The following is a 23217-nucleotide window of genomic DNA, read 5'->3' on the forward strand; positions in this document are numbered from 1 at the left end:
ATTTTAAGCAGAGCAAGGTCAAAGGCCCTGAGGTAGGAGTGGGCTTGCTGTGTTCCAGGAACTGTGTGTGCCAAGGGGATAGTGGGAAGGGATGAGGTTGGGAAGGTGGGCAGATCATGCAGGGTCTCATAGGCCATAGTGAGGAGTCTGGAGTTCATCCTTAGAGTCACGGGAGAATTTCTGGCACGGACATGATGTGAGCTGATTTACATCCGTTAAGATTCACTGTAGTTACCATAGGCAGAGAATGTAAAGATTAGGGTTCCAATGGTGATGCTAGGAGGGCTGGTTTAGACACTTGATCTGACACTTTTGAACTGTGTGATCATGGTCAAGTCACTAACCTCCCTGCGTCCGTTTTCCATCTGTAACATATAGACAAAAATAGTACTTCCTTGAAAGATTTTAGTGAGGATTCAGTGAGGCCAGAGTGGGCCTGGCCTGAAGTCAGTGTTATTTAAGTGCTGGCACACTTACACAAGTGTCCACCTGGTACTTCCACGTGGGCTCGGGGACAGAGACACACGCACGCCACTGACATGTAGCCCAGGACGCACCTGTGCTCACACAGGCTTCCTCATACACTCAGACAGCAGCCCTTTTGCCCCTCCTCCCCTCCTGGCCCCTCACCTGGAGTGGGTCCTATGGATGGCCGTGGTGTGCTGGTCACTGGCTTCACCAAGGCCACGGCCTCTCTAGGCACCTGTCCCCACCACAAAGAGAGCGCTCAGGGGGCAACAGGTCTTAGCTCATGGGGGCAGCTGGTTGCTGAAGCTCTCCAAGGCCCCACTTTGTCTTTTGCTCTGCTTGGGCCCAGCCAGAAACCGCCCCTCACCTGGCTGCCAGAGGCTGCCGCCGGGTGGCCCATCTGCCCCTTGAGGATCATCAGCGCCTCCTCGTGGGGGTCTGGCCGCTTCACGAACACCTTTCCGCCATCCTTCCTGGTGGATTGGACATGAGTTTCTTCTTCCCAGCCACAAATTCCTATGACAGGGAACTTCTTCTCCCCCGACCCCCATCATTACACATGAGAACCCAGAGAGGATCAGAGACTGGCCTGAGATCACACAGCACAACCTAGAGAGCAGCAGTCTGGGCCTTCCCCTCTGCCTAAAGGGCTCATCTAGATCATAAACAAACTCACTCCCTAAAGGTTGCTGCTAACTGGGTAGATGGCCACACTGCTAATGGGCACTCAGGCACGGTGAGGAGGCCACTCGTCCAGAGGGCTGGAGGGCTGGGGTCGGGGCACAGCTGACCTGAGGGCCTCGGGCCGGCCTCCCCGGGGAGGATGCTGGTACTGCCTCACGATGTTCTTGATCTGCTGTGTGGGCTGCGGGAAGTGCTCCGAGTTGAGTGTTGAATACCGGACCAGCTCCGGGCAGGGGGAAGCTGTGGGCAAGGGGCGGGGACAGGATAAGGCCACAAGGAGCACAACCACACCCCCAGTCCTGTCCTGGGAAGCCCCGACTGCTGGGATAGGACACTCACAGGTTTCTGGACAAGCCCGGTCCTGAGCTAGAATGGGGGCAGCCACGGGCTTGGTGGGGGCTCTTGGGGCCTTGGCCAGAGGGGCCGGGGCCAAGGGCTTTGGAGTGGAGCGCAGGAGCACGGGTTTGGCTGGGGGTCCCGTGCCTACAAACTTCGGCCGCGCCTCTGGCGCTAGGGGTTTCTGCAGAGAACAGGGAAGAAGGTGCGCTTCCTGGGACACATCAGCCCTTTCTCAGGGGCCCCGTGCTTGCCCAGGATGGGCTCAGAGAGGCACCATGATGCCCTGGAGCAGCGCAGTGCTCACCTGGGCAAGCCGGGCTCACCTCTGGGAGCAAGGGCCTTGGGGCGGGACTCAGGGGCTGCTGCTGGAGTGCCATGGCCTGCAGGGTCATCTCCCGGGCCTGGGAAGAGGTGGTGGTGGTGACCAGGCGGGCCCGTGCTCAGGGCACCTCCCGCAGCCCAGCCGGCACTCACCAGTAGCACGGCCTGCTTGTGGATGAAGGCCTGCTGCAGAGCCAGCGTGGAGGCATCCAGGCCTGGGACTGGGGGAGCCAAGTCGGAGGGCGTAGATCCCAAGGGGTGAGAGATGGAGGGAAGTGGAATTCCCTATCTAACCCCCACCCTGCCATTAACTCGCCCCCACCACACCCATGGCTGCCCCCATTGTCGCCTATGAAGGAGCCCCGAGAACCAGCGGTGGGGGGGGGGCCTCCTCTTTGCCCAACCCTGGAACCACCCTGGCGGTAGGCACTGACTTGGCTTTGGCTTTGGCTTTGGCTCTGGGGGTCTCCTGGGGGGGTCTTCAGTGCTGCTGCTGCCACTTTCGCCAGGCCGGCCTCCCCCTTTCATGCGGTAGGCAATGGCTGTTGGCTTCTCCAGGTCCTGGGGACAGCAGATGGCTCAAGTGTCTGCCTCAATGCCATACTCCCGAGGTTCCAAGGCAACGGGCACCTGACACCGGCCACCTCCTCTGTCCCGGGGGCCTCCCGCCAGCCCAGTGTCTGCTCCACGCCCAGCCTCTGCCCCTGCAGCATCCCAGGCAGTACCCCCATAGCCTTGCAAACCCCCAACCCATTCTGCCCTCCACGGAGGGGTAAACAGGTTCAAAGAGGAGCTGTACCCTGCTCAGGGCCACATATCATGCCACGTAGGGGCTCCTGGGAGTTCCCAGAATGAGTAAGGGTGCCTGAGGGGGCTGGCTCTCACCAGAGGAGGGGGCTGAACCTTCAGCCGTGGGTCCTTCTGGGGTCCCAGCCAGGAGCCTCCCTAGCCATGAGGACACCCTCGTTTGGCCCCCAGGAGACCCAGATGAGACAAACCACTCCCAGGCCCTGGCTGGGAGAGGCTCCTGTGTCACCCTGTGGATGTGTGACTTGATGTGTACATGCGGTCCCAGCTGTCTGCAAACATCCCATCCCAAGCCTACCGCATCCCCGTAGGACAGCACGGGGTCGAAGAGGCTGTCCAGGTAGCAGTCCAGTCCCTTGTGGGGCACAGAGGGTTCTCCAAAGCTGTCTGAGTCTGGTGTGTGAGGGAGATAGAAAAGTCAAGTTATTTTCTCCTGCTGATCACCCTGTACAGCCCCCAGGATCCCTCTCCACCAGAGACAGTGGCCACTGCTGGTTGACCTTGGTGGGTCGCTGTCCCTCTCCGGGCCCCAGTCTCCCCATTTGTACCGTCCTCATTGTGGCTGCAGTACCCATCGGAGTCAGCCACTTTGGGCACATATCCCTGGGGCTCCGGTCTGGTGGGAGTGTCCGAGTCTGAGTCCCAGCTGTTCCCAAACACCCTGTAGGGAAGGGGGACAAGGAGCAGCTGACCTCCCGCGAGATCATGGCCCTCCCAGAATGACCACCCCCCCCCCACCACCACCATGTTCTCCTCTGAGCCCTGGAAACGGCTGACTCTCCTCCTTTAAAAATGGGGTGCCTGGCTGGCTCAGGCAGTAGAGCATCTGACTCTCGGGCTCAGGGTTGTGAGTTTGAGCCCCACATTGGGTGCAGAGATTAAAGCCTAGGTTTAGAACTCAGCTCCTAGCCAGCAGTTGGGAGGGGAGCACTGCCCTGGGAGAGGCCATCTGCACGAAGGGTTCAGGTAGCCACCTACGCTCTGGGGCCGCCCCTGCCGGCCACGGGCCCTTCTGCACCCACAATGAAGTAAGACTTCTGTCTCGGGAAATCCCTGAGCAGCTCTAGATCCGCCACCAGGTCCAGCACGTAGTCATGGCCTGCCAGCTCTGCCCACTGGACGCCATTCTTCATGGCCACTGTCCAGCCACGCCAGCCATCTGTCAGCCCCCTGGTGACAGCACATGGAGGGACAGAAATGAGGGATGCAGCCAACAGGTACTGCCTAGGAAAACCCTGGGACATAAGCCAGACCCCAAGCATGACCACAGCGGACCCCACGGGGGATCTGGGGTTCTGCCCCTCCCCTCCCTCCTTCCCAGGTTCACAAGCATGTGCTGGGTGGGGCATTCCAGGTGCCGACCTGTGCCTCAGAATGTCTCCAGCCACTTCTTCCCCTGTGCTCCAGGAGTGCACCGGGCAGGAGAGCTGGTCACCTGGGGGAGCGGCAGGTGCTGGGCTCAGCCAGGATGCATCTGAGGTCCAGGACTACTGCTTCCCCACCTGCACCCTGCTCTTAGGCCTCCCCACTCTTGTCCTGGACCCTGGATCCGCATCCTCGAAGCCCCAGCTCCCTTCCCCCATTCCAGGTCCAGCCCCCACACCCACATGCTGACCTCTTTCCAGAGCCACACCCAGAGGGCTCCTCCCCACTCCAGAACATCCCACGGCTTCTACTGGGGCCCGTGGACTCCAGGTGCCCCTTTGTGCAGGATAGAGGGAGAAGGGAAGGCAGCACAAGGTGTGGAGAGGACAGCTCACCGTTGAAGCAGCCCACATCCAACGCCATGTTGGCCTTCTCCTGGGTTGCTATCCACTCGAGCTGGGTCGGGGGAAAGGTGCGGGCTGCCCCAGAACCCTGCTGTTGGGCCCGGCCCATGGCCTGCATGAGGCGGTGTTGACACACAGCCTGGAAGCCATTCCGCCCGTAATCAGACACAAACCTGATGGGTAAGAGTTGGAACCAGGATGAAGAGGGATCTGTGGCTAGGCCAGGATAGATAGGGATTCTAAGTCTAGTCTGATGGAGGCCCAGGCTAGTCCAGAGCTCTAAGGTGAAGCTGAGAAGGCCCAGCTCTGAGGCTAGATCAGAAGGGTCCCGGGCTATGGTCCAGAGCTCTGGGATGATACTAAAGGGGTCCCAGGACAGCCCTGAGGTCCAGGACTAGGCTGAAAGGGCCTCTGGTCAGTCTCAGAGTTCTGGGGCTAGACTAAAAAAGATCTCAGGCTATCCCAGAGTTCTAGGACTAAGCTGAAAGGGTCCCAGGCTAACCAGAAGTATCTTAAGCCGGCACAGAGATCCAAGGATAGGCCAAAGAGGTTCCAGAAAGGCCCACCAAAACTTGTTGGAGCAAAATATCATTGACAGGCTGGGGGCTACAGCAGGGTATGGGCAAGAACTTGGACTCTGGAAGACTCTGCCTTCCATTCCTTCACCAAGCACCCCTGTGCGGTCATCTGCCCTCTCTGAGCCTGCCTCCAGGTTCCCACCTATACGGGAGATGACCGTGAGGGTTCAGCTTGGCCCAGGACCAACAAGCCTGATCCCTGCCAGGGCAGGTGATCCACATATCTGGCTTCCTGTCCCCCTTCCTGCTGCTGTCGGGCCTGGCCAGGAGCAGCAGGGAGTAGGCCCAGAGTGGCTGAAAGAAGGAACCTAGAACTGTGCCCACAGGAAGCCCCGCACAGGATGGCAGTGGTCCCAACCTGGCAGCAAGACTGACCAAGTGAGCTGCCCACCTACTGCACACAGCCCAGGTGAAGCTCTGTACGCTCTTAGGCTCACACCCACCCCGTAAGGTGGATCCTGTTACCATTCCTAATTTACAGGCGAGGAAAGAGACTCGGAGAAGGGCAGGGAGTTGCCCCAGGACACACAGCAGATAGGTGTCAGAGCTAGGGTTTACACCCAGGGCCTGCCTGAGCTCTTTCTCTTGCAAATCATCCTTCTCACCCAACAGGGTGACATCATCATCATCATCATCATCATCATCATCGGCCTCATCATCATTATCAATACCATCAGGATGCTGACACTAACCTCGCTCACATAGCAATTACAACGCTTTATAGGTTGAGTCGGGATTTGAACCCAGACTCTCTCGAGTCCAGACACGCTCTACTCCCATGACATGAGATCAGTGCCTTTTTCCCAAACTCCCCACACCCCGGTCTTGCCACCCTCTGAGCTCTGCAAATCCTTTATCTAGTTTTACCTGAGCCCTACTCTCCATAGTGAAGACCTGCCCTTCTTTCTTCCTCTGAGCCCAAGAGAGAAAGAGAACAGCCCCTGACCGGCCCCCCCATGCCTCAGCTTCCAAGCACAGAGACCTCACTCCTGGCCGGCCCTTTAACATCCCAGCCCGGGGTCTCATGCCAGCGTCACCGTCCCCATGCCCCGGCCCTGCCCGGTTCCACTCACTTGAGCAGGTACTTGTTGAGGCGCGATGAAGGTGCAAAGCCACTGAGGCAGGTAGCCAGTAAGAGCCAGCCCCGCTCGGCATTGTGGGTGCTGGGGTTGCGCCACACCTGGTTGGCCAGCTGTGCCAAGATCTCATCCCGAAGTTCGGGCACCGCCAGACCCTTCTGCACAATGTAGTTCCCGAAGACATTTTCCTGGGCGCCATACAGGTGGGGGTCGCCCATGAAGCGCAGGATCTGGGCCACAAACAGATTCTCCTGGGCCTCTTGGAAGGTTGTTCCTGCCAGGGCCCCACCCCCGACGGGCACCCCTCTCACGTGCTTCCCATGCGTCCCAGGAAAGCCCACGTAACGGCCCCCTGTGTTACAATATAATTGCCACATCCTATGCCAAATGACCAGGTGGCCCATCCCGACTATGAGAAAAGTCAAGACCCAAAGCACATACTGACCTTCTCACCTGTTCATGAATGTCCCACTACAGCTGCCCATACAGCCCCAGCCCTCCCTGCATCCCTGGCCTCCAGCCAGCCCCTCACCTCCTACTCCACCCAGGCCCCGGAGAGTACTTTCTAACATTCATATCTGACCACACCACCTCCCATGGAAGCACCTTCCTTGGCTCCCTAGGGCCCTTAGAATGAAATCCCAAGTTCCAGATCTGTCAGCCAAGACCTCCTGACCCCTTCTTGCCCCTGCTCTTCTCACTCTCATCCACTGATGTGTCCTGACTACATCAAGTCCCTCTTCCCTCTGTGCCTTCTCCATTTGTCCTGGCTGGTGAATTCTGACCCCTTCCACCCTAGCTCACATGCCCCCTCTTTGATTCTGTCCAGGACTGGATTAGGGGCCCAGTCTGGACTCCCCGGCCGCCATGCCTAATCTCTGTCCATGTTTGTAGTCACTGGTCAGGCCTACTCTACCTCCCCCCTCGGACTAGGCCTACTCTACCTCCACCCTCAGACTAGGAAGTCCTCGAGGAGAGGGCCTGATCTATTCTTGCTGTTCCTGGGAAGCTCCACAAAGGCCCTGGGGCAGCCTCTTTGCCAGGAAGATGGCTGGGAGAAGAAAGACTCCCAATCCTCAAATCCTAGCCCAGAGTGGAGCCCAGATTTTATCTCCTGGCCCCACCCCCACCCCCACCCCCAGAAGTCTTTCCTCCAAAGAAGAGGGCTGGGCTTAAGGGCTTGGGCTAGTGGAGCATCCAGGGGAGAGAGACAAGGCGCCTCAAGGCCTGTGAATTCAGGGGTGACCTGGGCAGACCCATACCAACTTGAAGACGCTCACGGCTTCTGCATGGCACTCTACTGGCAACCGCGTGAGGGGTGTCTTCAGGGGCACGGTCAGCATCCCGAAGGCAGGTTCCTGGGGGCACGGGGCAGGGGCGTGGGGACAGACCTGGGACTCACGGGCACATCTGGATCCACTGCCCTATGCCAGGTGGGGGCACAGGAGCCTGTGAGGTAAGGGCTCCTTTCCCCAGTATATGGATGGAGAAACTGAGGCTTGAAGAGGGGCAGACTCTGGCCCTCAGCAAGCTGGCGGTGGAGACTATCTGCGCCCCTTGGAGAGCCCCCCTTCCTGGAGAGCCAGAAGTGAGAGTAGGGATGACTGTGGCCCTACCGGTTGTTAAATATCTGAAATATTTCCAACTGGTTGGCAAATAGCCGCTTCCTAAGCCCCCGAGGGCCCACTGCTTCTGTCCAGCGCTTCCCCGGGAGCCCCCAGACTCCTCACGATCCACAACTCAAGGGCTCATTACCTCATGCCACAGGGCACGGCCAGGAGCCGGCCCCCGGACAAGTACAGTGTTAGCTTTAACTGGTCAGCGCCCACTGGCCAGAGCCACTTGGGCCTATGCCAGCCATTACCTTAAAGTGGCATCGAACAAACTTGGCCATGGGGTAGTTGTTGATATCCAGGGGCAGTGTGACACGGGGCTCGGCCTGGAGCCGGGGAGTCCGCACGGGGACCACCCGGGGCACCCGGGCTGGCCTGAGGCCTGTGGAGAGAGGAGGGTATGAGGTGCCAGGCTCCTGTGCCTGCCCACGCTCACCCCCACCCCACCGTCCGGCACGGAAGTACCTGCCACGGCTTGTAAAAGTCCCGCCAGCTCAGCGGGTACCTCCAGGTGCCCCACGGCCACCACCTCCCGCTTGCTCAGCTCCTGGAGGGACGGCGCCTAGTGAGGGCCAGGCCCACCACAACTTTACCTGCAAGCCTCCCTTCTTGTGCTGGCTGCCGCCCGGCCCCCACACCCACCTCCTGCTCCCGAAGCCGCGCCTCCTCCGCCCGGAGCCTCCGCTCTGCCCTCAGCTGCAGGAGAGCAGATGGTCAAGGCGGGGAATGGTGGGCAGAGGCGACGGCAGGCCTCGGGCCCGGGGGGCGGCCCCAGCCGGCCCGGCACGAGGCAGCGGGCGAGAGAAGCAAAGGGGGCATCTGCCCCGCCTCGCAGATGGCAGAGGGAAGGCAAAAGCGTGGCCAGAGAAACAGGAAAGGAAGGGAAAAAGAGAAAGAGGTAAGGGGCAGAGGGAGTAATACTTTGGGGAAAGGGAAAGACCCACAGGGGGCTTTCTGGGAAGAAGCCGAGAGATGTGCGATGGAATCCTCTCTGAGCTCCACAAAACCTTCAGTAGAAGCCAGGTGGTTCTTCGGGGCCTTGGGGATTGCAACTGTCGTTCTGGTGGTTGGTTTAGATGACAGTAAGCCAAGACCGGCATTCAGGTAAGAGCAAGACCATATCCGGTGCTGCTCAGGTCGACAAATTCCATCATACCCAACTGCTCAAGGCCCCACCGTGAACCCGGCACAGGCCAATTCCTTCCCGTGTAACAGCTCATTGAACTCACCCCCCTCCAAGACCCCAGGGGGTAAACAGGTAAAGTGAGGATACAGGAGGCCAAGGTCATAGCTAGGAAGTGGCAGAGCGGGGATTCGAACCCAAGACTGTCTGAGGCCAACAGTCTCCTCCTGGGTGCTAAGTGCCTCCTCCCTCTCCCTGCCGCCTGGCTCCCGGGAGGAGGGTGAGGGGTGGGACTGTACCTTGAGGTAATGCCGGTGGTTCACGTATGTGTGTACCAGGGACCGGAACTTCACCAGGCTCCTCCTCATCTGCTGATACCGCTGCCTGGGGGTGGGGAGGAAAGAAGTGTCTGGGGGGGGGGGGCGGAGGGGCAGGGGTTGGGATCACAAGGTGACGGAGATACGGAGATGCCCACGCCAGCCTGGCCCGGGTATCACTGCCCACGGTCAGTGTGGCAGCCCTGTGCTACAAAGAGAAGCTGGAGCTCAGAGAAGGGCAGTGACTTAGCCAAGATCACACAGCACATTAAGTGGCAGGGCCTGGATTAACTTGTCTCCAGCATGTACATCCTACTGGGGCTCCTAGGATGCAGGGTGGGACCCCTCTTGGCTGGAAAGATTCCCGCCCATCAATCACAAGCGCCAAGGGGTAGGTGGGCGGGACGTCCAAAAGCAGAGACCTAGAGAATCCCAACATCCTTCCCGCAGAGGCCCCGACTCTCAGCTTGCACGCCGCCAGGCCAGGGGGCTTACTGCCCAAGTTCAGGTATGGCCTCTCCCAAGCCTCGCCTAGCCCTAGGCCTCCGGGGAGGCCTGCCGTGTCTGGGCTGTACCTGGCCAGGTAGCCACGGGCCCGACTTTGCAGCAGGATGATCTTGCGGCGCAGGGAGCGGAAACGCCGCCGGATGAAGAAGCCGCGGAGGCAGCTCTGCAGCGTGACGGCTGCCAGGTTCAGGACGTGCTCGCGCATGCTCTCCAGCAGCTGGTGTAGGTGTTCCTTCAGGAACAGCTGAGGAGAGGAGGCAGGCATCGAGGCACATAAGGGCCTGGGGAGTGGACTGGGGCCCCTCCCCTCCAGAAGGCGGTGGAGACAGACTAGATGGGGCAGCAGCGCAGGCTGAGTTTGGAGAGGGAGAACAAAGAGGGACGGTGCGTTAGACCGTGGGAGCTACCCGAGCAAAGGTCCAGAGGCAGAGTGAGCATTCCATCGACCAAACTCAACTGCGCGGCCTCCGGGCCAGGGATCTTTAGTTTGGGCATTTCTGACTCCAGAGGCTCCGGTTCTAAAACCCCTGAACGCGGGGCTTCAGGGACCGCGTGTGGGGTGGCACTCACCTTGCTGACACCGACGCGGTACATATTTGGCGTGACCGTGCACAGCCGGCTCAGCACCGACACACACATGTCCCCACTGGCTGGCAGGTTGTGTTTGAGGGCCACTAGACAGCGGTACCTGCAGGGGTGCAAACTCAGCCTGGGGCTAAGGGACCTACCCCCAGCTGCCCGCTAGACCACGGAGTCTCCAGCAGAGGCTCTAGTCATAGTGTCTTCTAATCAGAAATAGGCACTCCATCCCCAGACGCCACTTCTGACTGTCAGAAAATCCCAACAGTTTCAGTCGAATAAGACGCTTTACCGCCATCTGCTGGAAACTTGTCATAATAACCTAGAATTATTTCCTCGGAATCTCCACACGTTAACAATAAAAGCATGAGAAAATTCAAAATAAGAAATGTACCTGCCACGTGACAGCTAGCAGGTAATAATCTTGTGTGGCACACAACCTGAGCAACTGTGCACAGCAAGCTCTGTCCTGCCTTGGGTTCTGTATTCCTGGGGCCATGGGGGAGCTGGATAAGGATCTGGGCAGCTCAGGACCCACCCTGGCTGAGGTACCTGTCGATGAACACCTGGAAGGGCAGGCGCACTGGAAAGCCCTCCTTGCGGATCCGCACGGTCTCCAGCACCCCCGAATAGCGTAACTGTGCCATTACCACATCTGGCTCAAAGAGGCCTGGCTCCTGTAAGGAAAGCCCAGATGAGGAGTTGACACACTAGCCCACCCGTGTGCAAATGGCACTATCGATGACAAATAGCTCCCACAGTGGGCTGGGAAGATGGAGGTCCAGAGAGGCACAGCCACTTGCCCAAGGTCACACAGCATGGGGAAGAGAATATGGCTCTCCCAGGGACCTCAGCCATCACATACCTTCTTGTGGTTGGGCTTCAGGCAACGTACGAACAAGGGGTTACACCTGGACGGAGGTGGGAGGAGGGTAGTATGAGGTCCCAGGGAAGGGAGGTGCTTACCCGAGGGTCACGGGGTGGGTCAGAGGTGAGGCTGGGTGCCCACCCCGCCCGCCATGCTCACCTCTCCATCTTTTCCACCAGATCCAGGAGCGACTGTTGGAACTTAGCGGCCACTGTGTGCGCCTTGTAGAGCCGGGTGACAGAGCTGCTCTTGCCCAGGCGCTGAGGGGCAGCCTGTGGCGCATGGCTGGAGAAGAGGTGTGCCACCACCTGAGCAGGGGCGGGCAGCAGGCCGGGACAGTGGTCAAGGCACCGAGAGACAGGGAAACGGGGAGAGATGGGGGCCGAGAGACAGAAATGAGGAAATAGAGGTTGAGGGGGTGGACAAAAGGAGTTAAGAACAAAAGGAGTCAAATCTCCAAACCGACGTGATCAGCAAACTAACCCACTGGGCCCCTGCCCTCTCTGCAAGGCTGCTGTCCTCCCAGATCACACACCTCCCGAGTCAGGGTGATCTGTGCTTTGCAGAGGACCTATCCCATGGTTGGGCTGACTTTTTTTTTTTCTTCAGTCTGGGGAACACACAGGCACTGACTGTGCACCTGAGTTGGCCTGTTACACACATGGTCATGAACTCTGGCAATGACCTGAGGAGGAGGGTTCCCATTTGGAAGAGAGAAGGTGGAGGTCCAGAGAGTGGGGTGGGTGGCTGAGCACAACAGGCCATTTGGGAGAACTGCTCAGTGAGGGGATAAGGCAGGGCACAGCTGGGTGGGCAGGGCCAGGATGGGCCAGAGGACAGACAAGGCAATCCAGTGGGGCCGGCCAGGGGCACAGACCTTCAGGAGACAGGATCAAGAATGGAAGAAAAGACAGAGCAAGGCAAGACTCTGGGTTAGGGTTGGGGCCAAGGTCAGAACCTGGCCGGCGCCAGGACGAGTCAGAGGCGAGACCAGCACCAGGGGACCTCCCCATTTCCTGGACTAAGAGAGGGGCCTGATGGTAGGCTGTGTGCTCTGGGGCAGGGCCAGAGGGCAGGAGGCGAGGCTTGCTCACCCGTGTCCGGCTCCGCACAAAGAGATCGAGCACATCCTGGCGCACCTGGTCATGGTTCTTGTCTAGGAACTTGTGCACCTGCAAAGGGGGAACAACAGGGCAGTTTGGGTTGGACCCACTGGTAGGCACGGGGGACAGCCTACCCCTACCCCCATGTGCATCAGCCTGTCTGCTCCCCTCCTCCTCCCTGCCTCCCTCCAGCAGGTCAGGGGCTCACAGCCCCTGGGGGACCCTGGCCCTGCCCCTCCAGGCCTCCCATCTCCCTATCTGTCCTAGGAGGTGCTGGATTCTTCTCCCTGGTATGGTCCCCTCCCCTTCTGCCTCCACTACCCTTCCCATCCTCCAGGGAGGGGAGTCCTAGCCAAAGCTTCACATGACCAGTGTGGCTCTTAGCCCCCTCTTCGGTGGAGGACGCTGTCCTGTGTCTGTCCTACAGGTGAGGAAAATGAGGCCCAGGTGGGGACAAAAGCTGGAATGTGTCAGATAACAGTGATGAGAGTGACTACATCACTACTGATAACAGTTACTCTTTCTCACCACCCCCAGCCCCAGGCTTCTCACACTCAGCACGTGAGATGGGCACCATCGTTATCCCCATCTTCCAGATAAGGAGATGGGCTCAGAGAGGTGACGCAATTTGCCCAGGGTCACACAACTGAGGATCGGCAGGGCCAGAACTAGAACCAGGTGGGAGCGTTTGCAGCCCACGTTGCCCTTTCATCTTCAGCTGCGGGGAACAGCGGCACTGGGGGCCGTGCGTGCTGTCTCGGGTCTCACCTGATAGGTGACTTTGCCTGCGTAGTGCTTGATGGTGAACTCGGGCAGTGGCATCTTGGGTTTGGAGTAGAGTGGGTTGGCGCCGTGGTGGTAATGGCACTTCTGCAGGAATGTGTGGTCTGTGGCCTGGGGGCAGGCGAGGGTCAGCGGGTGTGTGGGGAACCTGGGTACCCTGCTCCTGGGCTAGTGACAAGTTCTCCAGGGAGAACTGGTTCCCAGGGAGCACTGGGGAGAAGCAAGTCACAGCTTCCTCTGGCTACCCATTGCCCTGGGTGGGGAGGCTTAAATGGACCCCCCTCCCAGACAGGAGTGTCCCATTAGCTCCCAGCTGCCTCACCCTCCAGCCCAGCCTTCTTTGTACTCTTTAGTCCCACTGCCCAGAGCGCCCACCCTACCCTCGTGTCTTCTAATCAAGAGTTTGAGGCCCAACCTCAAGGTCACCTCCTCCAGGAAGGCTTCTATAACTTCCCAGGCTAGTACCCTCCTCTGGACACCCGCAGCCCCCTCTCCAGCCTCAATCACCCACCCCCAGGTTGTGAATGGCCGGCTGGGTGTCCTGATCTCCTGTCCCCAGGCCAGAGCACAGAAGAATGCAGGACTCGGGCCTGATGAGGACAGGAGGCCCAGAGATGTTGAGCAACCTGACCAGGCTCACAGGGCACCCGTGGCTCACCTGGGGAAAGCAACACTGGTCATCGAGGATGCGCAGGATGCCGTAGGGCTTCAGTGAGATGAGATTGATGCACGGCTGGTTGTCAGCAAAGGTGATCTCCCGCCAGTCGATCTGTTCCCGGATGTACTCCTCCTGCAGACGTCAGGGGCTCAGCCTCCTCACCCTGCCCAGCTCCCATCCACCCACCGCCCGGGCTGGATCCACCTGAAGGGGCCTGACCAGGGGCCCCTCTGCTTGCACAGGAAGCTCCCTCCCCAGAAGGGCAACACGAACCCCCTCTGAGCCCTGCTTCTCCCTCCACCTGGGCCAGCCCGGTACGGGGTGAGAAGGATGCCCTAAGAGGGCTTTTCTCTGGGCTCAGCACCAAGCGTCTTCCCCTCCAGAGCACAGGCCTTCACACGTGCTGGCCCTTGGCTTAGAATGCCTTTCCCTCTATTTCACCTGACACCCTCCGGTTTGCCCCTAAAGGACCAGCATATCCTGTCAGGCTCCGAGGAGGCCCACTGCCCAGTCAGGAGGGGACAAGAGTGCTAAGCGAGGCCCCGTCCACCTGCTCCTCCTGGAAGACGATCTTGTTGAACAGGTACTGAAGGTTCTCATTTGCATAGTTGATGCACAGCTGCTCGAAGCTGTTGAAGCTCAGGTCCTGCCGGGTGGGTGGTGAGGCTGGGCCTGCTCCCTCCTTGGCCAGTAGCCCATGTGTGCCCCTCACCAGGGCCCCGCTCACCCCCGTCTGGCGGCCCAGTGCCCTCCCTGCCTTCCGTGGCCTCAGGGAGTGCTTGCGGGTGAGGGAAGGTGATGGCAGGAGACTGAGGACAGATAACGGTGTGGGCTGTAGGCAGAGACGTGAGAGAGATGAGGTTTTATGTCCCCTGTCCCTCACCCACCCGTGCAGCCCTACCTCAAAGCCATAGATATCCAGGATGGCAATGGACAGCGTGTCCTGCCGTGGGGACACCAGCGCGTTGACCCGGGCAATGAGCCAGCCGAAGAGCAGTGCATACAACACCTTGGCGATGGCATCTCTGCAGCAGAGAAGGTATGGGGCAGGTGGGCCTAGTGCGGGGGGGCCTCGGATCTGGGGGCTCAGGCGTGGAGGACCAGGACTCACCTGGCATCCACGGCACTCTCCACTGTCAGGGGGGTGAAGATCTTCTCTCGCATTGTCTCCTGGGGAGGGATGAGACCCCTGAATGACAGCAGGCTGGCCACCACCTCCAGGAAGCCCCCAGAGGACTGGAGGCGGGACATGGGGAAGGGAGCAGGAACGATGATCTGACTGGTCCTGGGCACACAGTTGGCCAGCGGCGGAACAGGACACCCTCATCCCCCCTCTGCCTGCCTACACTGGCAGGGACAGGGCTGCTGGTCTAAGGGGGGAGACACTGGCATGAGCAGACAGACACAGTGAGATCAGCCTTGGGATGGGACAGAGGGGCAGCGGTTGTGGGAGCCTGGAGGAAGTAATGACCCAGACAGGGGTCAGGGGTGGCCCACTGGAGGTGGGGGAATGCCTGTATCAGGTCTTGAAGGAAGAGTAGGCGTGGAAAAGGGAAGAACAAGCCAGGCAGAGGGAGGAGCCCATGCTGTCTAAGGGCCGGCAGGAGGCTTGGTAGATCCGGGTCCCCCAAGGACTCACGGTCACTTTGAAAGTGATGGCCTTCTGCAGGCCCTCGGGGGAGATCTGCAGCAGCTCCGCCACGGCCTGGATCTCCCGGGCACTCACCACCGAGGCCGTCTCCTGTGCATCTGTCTATGCAAAATACCAATAGGACTGCGTTTCAAACTGGGTTTAAAGTTCATACAAAAAACACAAGCAAGGTAGGGGCGCCTGGGTGGCTCAGGTGGTTAAGTGTCGACTCTTGGTTTCAGCTCAGGTCATCATCTCAGCTCAGGTCATCATCTCAGCTCAGGTCATCATCTAACGGTTAATGAGTTCAAGCCCCTAGCCAGGCTCTGAGCTGACAGCACAGAGCCTGCTTAGAATTCTCTCTCTTCCTTGGTCTCTGCCCCTCTCCCTCTCCCACTCTCCCCTCCCCCCCCCCAAAAAAAACACACATTAAAGAAAATAAAAATTAAAAACATAAGCGAGAATAACCAGGAAAATTCCGAAAGAGTGAAGGAGGCCCTACGAGATAGCCTGACGCTATAAAGCTACGATAATTAAAACAGTCTGGGAATAGACACATAATACATTGGTTAACGAAGCACAACAGAAAATGGGGAATTAGGCAAAAATGTACATAAGAACTTAATACATGGTGAGTAGGTATTTCTCAAATTACAGGATTAGTAAAACTGAGGAATCATGTGGAAAAAAAGGAATTGAATTCCTACCTCAAACTTTACTGGGATAAATTCCGATAAGCCAAAGATTAAATATTAACACACACACACACACACACACACACACACACAGACACGCACACACACACGCACACACACACCCCATAAAAGGGTTTGAAAAAATTATGGGAGGAATCTGTTGTAATTTTAAAGAGATGAGTCTCTCTAAAAGTGATAAGAAAAAAATCTAAAATTTATACAAGATTGATAAACCAAATGCCTGAGAATAATTCTAAAAATCTACATGGCAAAACCCAAACCAAACCAACCACCAAGTAAAACATGAAAAAAACAAATCAAAATATTGGGGCGCCTGGGTGGCTCAGTCCGTTGAGCGTCCAACTTCAGCTCAGGTCATGATCTCACGGTTCATGCATTCGAGCCCCGCATTGGGTTCTGTGCTGACAGCTCGGAGCCTGGAGCCTGCTTCGGATTCTGTGTCTCCCTCTCTCTCTGCCCCTCCCCAACTTGCACCCTGTGTGTGTGTGTGTGTGTGTGTGTGTGCGTGTGTGTGTGTGTGTGTGTCTCAAAAACAGACAATTTTTGAGATTAAAAAAATTTTGTAAACAAAATATAAATGGTAATCCAGGAAATATATTCATAATTCATATCTGAGGCAAAGGGCCGATTTCCTTCACATATACAAAGAGCTCTGATACATCCATAAGAAGATGAGCAACCCCATTGTTTGAGGGAACAAATGATATGTGCGTGGTGGAACCTGAAAGGCAAATACGCGTGGCCCGCAAGCCTCTGAGAAGATGATCTGTGTCCGAGGGTGCCAGGGCCGCACGGCAAGCTGTGGGCTCTCTCACCTCGTACTTCTCAAAGTAGACGTTGCCCAGGTGCAGGATGGATGCCAGGATGCGGAAGATGCTGTCCTGGTCCTCGCCACTGAAGCCCAGCACCTCCATGGCGGCCAGGAGTCGGCGGAAGTCGTCCGAGTCGCTCTTCCCTGAGATCTCACAGTTCCCACCCTGGGCGAGGGCAGGGGCCGGGGGACCTTGAGAGCCCCCGGCCCCTGCCCAGGGTCCCTGAGGGCCCTGGGGGCTGGGGGCTCTCAAGGTCCCTGCCCTGGCTCACTGGCAGTGTGGCCCAAGGCGGGCACTCCCATTCCCACGGGCCAGGAGGCTCTGAGCAGGTGCTGCCCGCCAGCCCCTGTGCAAAGCCCTTGGTGTAGCTTTCCTCATCTCCTCCTCACCGCATCCCTAACGAGTGGCATTATGCTGTCCCCACTTTACAGATGAGGAAGCTGAGGCCCGAAAAGGGAAGTGCAGGAGCTCCAAGCTGCTTAGTGCTGTTCTAAGCTATAGAGAAATGAAGAGTCAGGTAGGCCTCTCCTACCCCCACCGTGGACCCTAAAGATGCCTGTCACCCTTGCCGTGATGAGACACTTTCAATCCAAACTCATGCCCCCAAACCCCATCGCCTACGCTGGCTGGCTATTAGGACACCATGAGTTGGTTCTCTCAGCCCCCCTGGGTGATGGGGCAGGGGTGCCAGGCCGGGGGGCCCTTGGACACCTGCGGGTACTCACCTGGTTCAGGTAGTAGTAGGTCTCGGCCTCCTGCAGACTGAAGGCCTGTCGGAGCTGGGCGGGCAGCCCGGCCAGCAGCTCGTAGAAGATGTGGTAGTTCCTTTCATTTTTGGCCTATAGGGCGGATAGGTGGGTGCAGAAAAGGGAGCCACCACCTAGGTGACCCCCAGACACACACACGATGCCAGGGCCCACAGTTGAGACCAGGCACCTCTGTGATGAGTAAGCTCCCAGCCTGGCACTGGGTGGGGGACTGGTATGGTGGTAGGGAGGGGGCTCTGGTCAAGATTTAATTCCGTTTGGAGAAACACGAGAAAGACAGCCTTTCTTCGCCTGTGCACGCTGGGCACACACACCTGCCTATGCTGTGTCCACAGCCCAGATGTGCACACACGGGACCTCCTGATGGTTTACTCAGCCAGGGTGGCTGAAGGACAACTGTATTCCAGGCCCTGCTGTAGGCCCCTGAGACCCAGTGGGGGAACAAGGGAGACAGAAGCCTCGACCTCACGGAGCCCACCTGATAGCTGGGGAGATAGATACTCAACAAATCACTGGTTAAAACCTGTCAGATAGAGACAAGAGCTCTGGAGAGAAATAAAGCAGGGGAGGGGGTGGGGGGGTTCCAGGGGGGTGGAGGGGGACTTCATTCTAAATGGGGTGGCTTCCCTGAGCAGATGACATTTCAGGAAAGGCTTGGAGGAGGTGAGGGGTTTGGTCATGTAGGTGTCTGGGGGGGGGGGGGGGTTAAGAGTGCTCAGATAGAAGAAACTGTAGGTACAAAGGTCCTGAGGCAGGATCATGGCTGGTGTGCTTCAGGGACAAGAAAAGAGTCAATGTGGCTGTAGCGGGGGAGAGAGGGGAGCAGATCACATGCTCACACGGACACGTCTTTGTTCATTAATTCAACATTTACCCAGCCCTGCCACGTGTCAGGCTCTGAGTATCTGCATACCCCCAGCCCGTCCCAACACACAAGGGTCTGAAAGGGCCTGGCCCACCTGAAACACAATCCTGGATTTCTCGAGCAGGTACTGGGAGGTTATGGCACCAGAAATCACGCCCCTGGAGTGGGGGAGCACAGTCAGCTCGTGCAGGGTGGCTGGGTGGGTGGAGTCGCTGGTGTGGGCTCTCAGGGGCTGCACCAGGACGCGGAGTGCCCTGCAAGGCCTTTGGGGGTCCCTCCACCGTCCCACTCACCCTTCCAGAAAGACCTCCACAAACTTCCCGAAGCGGCTGGAGTTGTCATTCCTGACAGTTTTGGCGTTACCGAAGGACTCCAAGAGGGGTGTTGCCTCCAGGATCTGGACCCCAGAAGATGTGGGAATTGTTCTGGGGGCCTAGAGTAGGGAGCATGGCTAGGGCCACCCCTAGGTTTTCCCAGACACAGACCTCCCCAAGGACCCCCTGTGTGAGGGGCAACCGCAGGTGGGCTCCCTGTAGAACCCTCGGGTCTCCCCAGTGTCCCCCAATGCCTGCCTCATGCTGCCAACCCCCACACTCAGGCCGCAGCTACCCTCTCCCAGCCCCGCCCCTCCCACCACAGCCCCCAGCCAGGACGGGCCTTTGGATGCCTCTTCCTGCGCATCCTGCCTTCGCACACGAGCGTGTGTACCACGTACACACACACAGGCACACGTGCACACTCCAAGTACCTTTATCTTCAGGAGTCCCCAGGATGGAGGAGGAGGAGAGAGGCACAAGAACAGAAGCAGGTCACTTGTAGGACTGACCCCCTCTCCCGCCAGGTCACCAGGGGCCTTAGACCATGGAGGGACCACCGACCCCTCTGGGCCTCCGGGGTGGGCAAACCCACAAATCTCAGAGACCCCAGCTGTCCCGGCCTGGGGCCTGCAGCATGGCCCCAGGGTGTGGGAGTCTGCTGGGCCCACGTGCCAAAAGGCTCTGGGGATGTCCCCTTTACCCCATCCCCATCCCCAGACCACCTCAGGCTCAAAGCCAAGCCTTTGCCTTGACCGCACACCCTGCACAGTCCAGCCCCCGGCTGGCCTCTCTTCTTCCCTCCCCCTCTCTGCAAGGCACCTCAGCCCTTCTGACTGGCCCCTCGATACCCAGGCCCCAGCCGGCCTCTGGACCAGAGTCCACTCCCTCTGCACCACTGGCAAATCCCCTCACTTCTTTTTTTTCTTTTTAATGTTTTTTAATGCTTATTTATTTTTGAGAAACAGAAAGAGATAGGGTGGGAGCAGGGAGGGGCAGAGAGAGAGGGGGACACAGAATCCGGAGCAGGCTCCAGGCTCCAGGCTCCGAGCTGTCAGCACAGAGCCCGACGCGGGGCTTGAACCCACGGACCGTGAGATCATGACCCGAGCCGAAGTCAGACGCTCAACCGACGGGGCCACCCAGGCGCCCCTCGCCTCACTTCTCCCTCACTAGAATGTCAGCCCCCACAGCAGGAATGTTTGTCTGTTTGCAACCTCTGGGACCCCAGCGTCTACACGGGAGCAGGGGCGTGGGAGGCCCTCATAAGATACCTGCTCCACAGATCTCAAGAGGGCTAGCATTTCACGACAGCAGAACTGCCCAAGGCGTAGCCAGTCACCGCTCCCGTTTATTAAGCACCTACCACGTGCCAGACTCTTTGCCCTAATTACACGGGTGTCAACAATCTCAGGAGGTAGGAACTGATGTCACCCGTTTTACGGATCAGGAAACGGACTTGGAAAGTCTACACGAGTGAGATCACAACACCGTGACAAGCATGTGTGTGTCGGGTGTACGGCATTTTCTGGCTGACTCATTTCCTCCCGATACATTCTCAGGGAAGAGGCAGGGAAGGCCCAGCGTCTGCAGAAATGTTACTTTGGGGAAGGCGCCAGCCCCCTCCATCTGTTCACTCTCCTGGTCCCGTTCAGTCCAGGAAATACCACGTCTACCATGTGAAGGGGCAGAATGAGGCGCAGACAAGAGGGGGAACTGGCCTAGGGTGGTTCAGTAAGTTGAGATCCGCCTGGGCCTGAGCGTGGGTCAGCCATTTTTCTGTTCCTAGCGCCCAGCCTGGGGCTGGGGAGAGGACTGGTGTTCTGGACGGGGGAACATCTGGCCCTGTGGGGGCCCCTAGCTCAACCCGCAGGTGGGGTGACAGCCTGCGGTTTGGGCTGGGCGGCATCCAGCAACCCTCCACCCCGTGGAATGCTGCTCACGTTCCTGGCCCAGACGCAGAGCCCGTGGCCGAGGCCTCGGCCAATCAAGACACAACCGGATCCAGTGAGGACACGTGGCCAGAACTAGTCCAACAAAAGGGAACCCTGAGACTTTCCCCAGAACGTTGGAAGGTTTGGGTGGTACCCCGTGGCACTACCCTGCTGACTGATGACAGAGAGGTTGATGATGACGCCCATAGATGGGTAAGGTGGAGCCAAAGCAAAAGACGTTGTTTAAAACCCTAGATTGTCGGGGCGCCTGGGTGGCTCAGTCGGTTAAGCGGCCGACTTCGGCTCAGGTCATGATCTCGCGGTCCGTGAGTTCGAGCCCCGCGTCGGGCTCTGTGCTGACAGCTCAGAGCCTGGAGCCTGTTTCAGATTCTGTGTCTCCCTCTCTCTCTGACCCTCCCCCGTTCATGCTCTGTCTCTCTGTCTCAAAAATAAATAAACATTAAAAAAAAAAATTAAAAATAAATAAATAAATAAATAAATAAAACCCTGGATTGTTTAAGAGTGTGCCTGAAACTGACCCTGGGTAAGGAGTGTCGGATTACACGAGCAGGGCAGAGCGGCGGCTGGGAAATGAGGCGGTGACCATCCCAGCTGGCGGGCCCATCCTTACCTCTACAGAATGCCTGGCACATCCCACGACCACGAGTGTCCTCCCTGACCCCTGCTAAGACAGCTCTCTGCCTTGGGCTTCAAATCCCAGCTCCTCCACCCTCTCACCTGGGGACACTGGGTAAGTCATCTCCCTTCCCAGGCCCCAGTCTCCGCATCCATAAATGGACACAGACATACCTGCCTCCCAGGGCTGCCATGAGGCTCTCGCACGACAACATAATGAAAGCCCCGAGCAAACAGGAGGGGCTCAACGCACACATTTCCCTGCTACCCAGCCAGAAGTCTGAACTTAGATTTTGAAAACCCTGGCTGAAGCAAAGGGAGGGCCCCAGAGGCCCAGGCTGGGATAGGAGAGGCTGGTAGGCCAAGGAAGGCGTCGGGGGCACCGGGGGAAGTAACCCCTCTTGACTCCTAAGCCTGGGCTGACCCAATTCCCACTGAGGGCCACGTGGCCCCCACCTGATGCCCCTGGATCTCCTGCCAAGATTGTCATTGGCTGGGACGCTGCGGCCACTTGCAAATCTTCATAGTCTGGGGCAGGGAGTCTGAGAGGTTCTGGAGTCTCAGTTGGTGGGGCTTCACCTCCAGCCTCACCGTCCCTGAGCTCTAGGCTCATGGTACATCTGCCACCTTCCCAACATCTCTGGATGCCCAGCAGACACTTCAGAGTACCTGTGTCTTTTCTCCACAGCCCTACCCATGTAGCTGATGGCACCTCCACATTGCCTATGGCTCAATCCAAATGCCTGGGGTTGCCCCTGGACCGACCCACTCTGTCACACGCCAATCTGGCCTTCAGCAAGTCTCTGGCTGACCTTTAAACTGCACCCGGGTCTAGCTGTGCTCACCATCTCCATCACCACTTCCCTGGCCCAAGCCACTGTCCTCCCTTGCCTGGACTCCATGATGCCACACTGCCATCCCCTGAGCACACCAGACCTCCTTGCACCCCAGGGCCTTTGCACTTGCTCTTCCTGCTCCCTGTCTGCTCTTCCCCCAGATGTCTTTAGGGCCCACTCTCATCCCTTCTCAGTGGAGCCTACCCTGACCACCATGCTTCAAATTACAACCCCCCCAAACTCCCCATCTCCCTCCCTGCTTTTTTTTCCCTCCACAAATTCCCACCCTTTCACAGAAACACGATTTACTTGTGTATTTTTTTTCTTCCATTTCTACTATAACGAAATTCCCATGAGGGCGGGAACACTTGTCCGCATTGCTGCTGCCATCACCTAGCCCGGACTGTGAGGGACACACAGTATGCCCTCGGGAAAGCTTTATGAGGGTCTAACACTCTCAGGTTTGGAGGACCTAGCACTGTCCACAATGTTCCAATCTTGTGCTTACCCCAGTCCCGTGTCCTCAGCACCCCAGCATCTACTGCACCCCACCCCCTTGACTAGACCTGTCCTTTCTCTTTCACCACCAAGAAGATGAGGCCAGGCAGCAGAAATGGAGTGACTCCCCTTGCCCATGGGGCTTCCTCTCTGGCCAGGCCCAGCACGGCTGGAACCAGAGCTGCCCTGGAGCACAGGCAGGAGTGAGCTCCCTGCAGGCATGGCCAGGGCGGGCAGGGGTGTGGCTGAAAGAGCCAGAGTCCTAGGAGCCCCCCCAGGGCAACCCTGGCCTCAGCCTCGCCATCCTCCAAATGGGGCCAAGGAGCCTTGTCTCTCGGGGAGCACTGAGCTTGGGAGTCCTGGGGAGTCAGACAGACCATGCAACTCACCTGCTGCATGATGCCTCGTTTCTGGTTCATGGCGGCCAGGTAGCGTAGAATCAACTTTGTGGCCTCGGTTTTTCCAGAACCACTCTCTCCACTGACCGGGAAAAGGACCAGAAGGAGACTCAACCAGTTCACTGCCTGTTCTGGGCTCCCCCTACCCCTACCCTTCTTCGACCTCCTATGACACCAGAGGACGTGGGCTGGCTGGCCCAGAGATGTCACGTGAT

The 23217-nt window shown here is 58.3% G+C and overlaps 1 protein-coding gene across 1 annotated transcript in view; it reads right to left on the bottom strand.

Moving 5' to 3' along the window:
• MYO15A (myosin XVA) overlaps positions 1-23217 on the bottom strand; it is a 51758-nt gene that overhangs the window by 20704 nt on the left and 7837 nt on the right. The window contains exons 6-41 of the mRNA XM_047832689.1: positions 22994-23084; positions 19135-19140; positions 18680-18783; positions 18481-18544; positions 17480-17593; positions 16758-16919; positions 15236-15349; positions 14708-14766; positions 14498-14621; positions 14147-14242; positions 13597-13728; positions 12924-13049; positions 12147-12224; positions 11212-11360; positions 11050-11095; positions 10737-10861; positions 10176-10293; positions 9674-9849; positions 9081-9165; positions 8301-8354; positions 8124-8205; positions 7910-8040; positions 7308-7403; positions 6040-6275; positions 4380-4561; positions 3982-4054; positions 3598-3789; positions 3120-3280; positions 2918-3012; positions 2247-2373; positions 1966-2033; positions 1815-1892; positions 1492-1672; positions 1260-1392; positions 836-941; positions 631-703 (exon numbers count right to left, since the gene is read on the bottom strand). Coding sequence (XP_047688645.1) covers positions 631-703; positions 836-941; positions 1260-1392; positions 1492-1672; positions 1815-1892; positions 1966-2033; positions 2247-2373; positions 2918-3012; positions 3120-3280; positions 3598-3789; positions 3982-4054; positions 4380-4561; positions 6040-6275; positions 7308-7403; positions 7910-8040; positions 8124-8205; positions 8301-8354; positions 9081-9165; positions 9674-9849; positions 10176-10293; positions 10737-10861; positions 11050-11095; positions 11212-11360; positions 12147-12224; positions 12924-13049; positions 13597-13728; positions 14147-14242; positions 14498-14621; positions 14708-14766; positions 15236-15349; positions 16758-16919; positions 17480-17593; positions 18481-18544; positions 18680-18783; positions 19135-19140; positions 22994-23084 — 4037 coding nt within the window. The remainder of the gene's footprint in view (positions 1-630; positions 704-835; positions 942-1259; positions 1393-1491; positions 1673-1814; positions 1893-1965; positions 2034-2246; positions 2374-2917; positions 3013-3119; positions 3281-3597; positions 3790-3981; positions 4055-4379; positions 4562-6039; positions 6276-7307; positions 7404-7909; positions 8041-8123; positions 8206-8300; positions 8355-9080; positions 9166-9673; positions 9850-10175; positions 10294-10736; positions 10862-11049; positions 11096-11211; positions 11361-12146; positions 12225-12923; positions 13050-13596; positions 13729-14146; positions 14243-14497; positions 14622-14707; positions 14767-15235; positions 15350-16757; positions 16920-17479; positions 17594-18480; positions 18545-18679; positions 18784-19134; positions 19141-22993; positions 23085-23217) is intronic.

The sequence above is a fragment of the Prionailurus viverrinus genome, chromosome E1 (assembly GCF_022837055.1).
Source record: "Prionailurus viverrinus isolate Anna chromosome E1, UM_Priviv_1.0, whole genome shotgun sequence".
Classification (NCBI taxonomy): domain Eukaryota; kingdom Metazoa; phylum Chordata; class Mammalia; order Carnivora; family Felidae; genus Prionailurus; species Prionailurus viverrinus.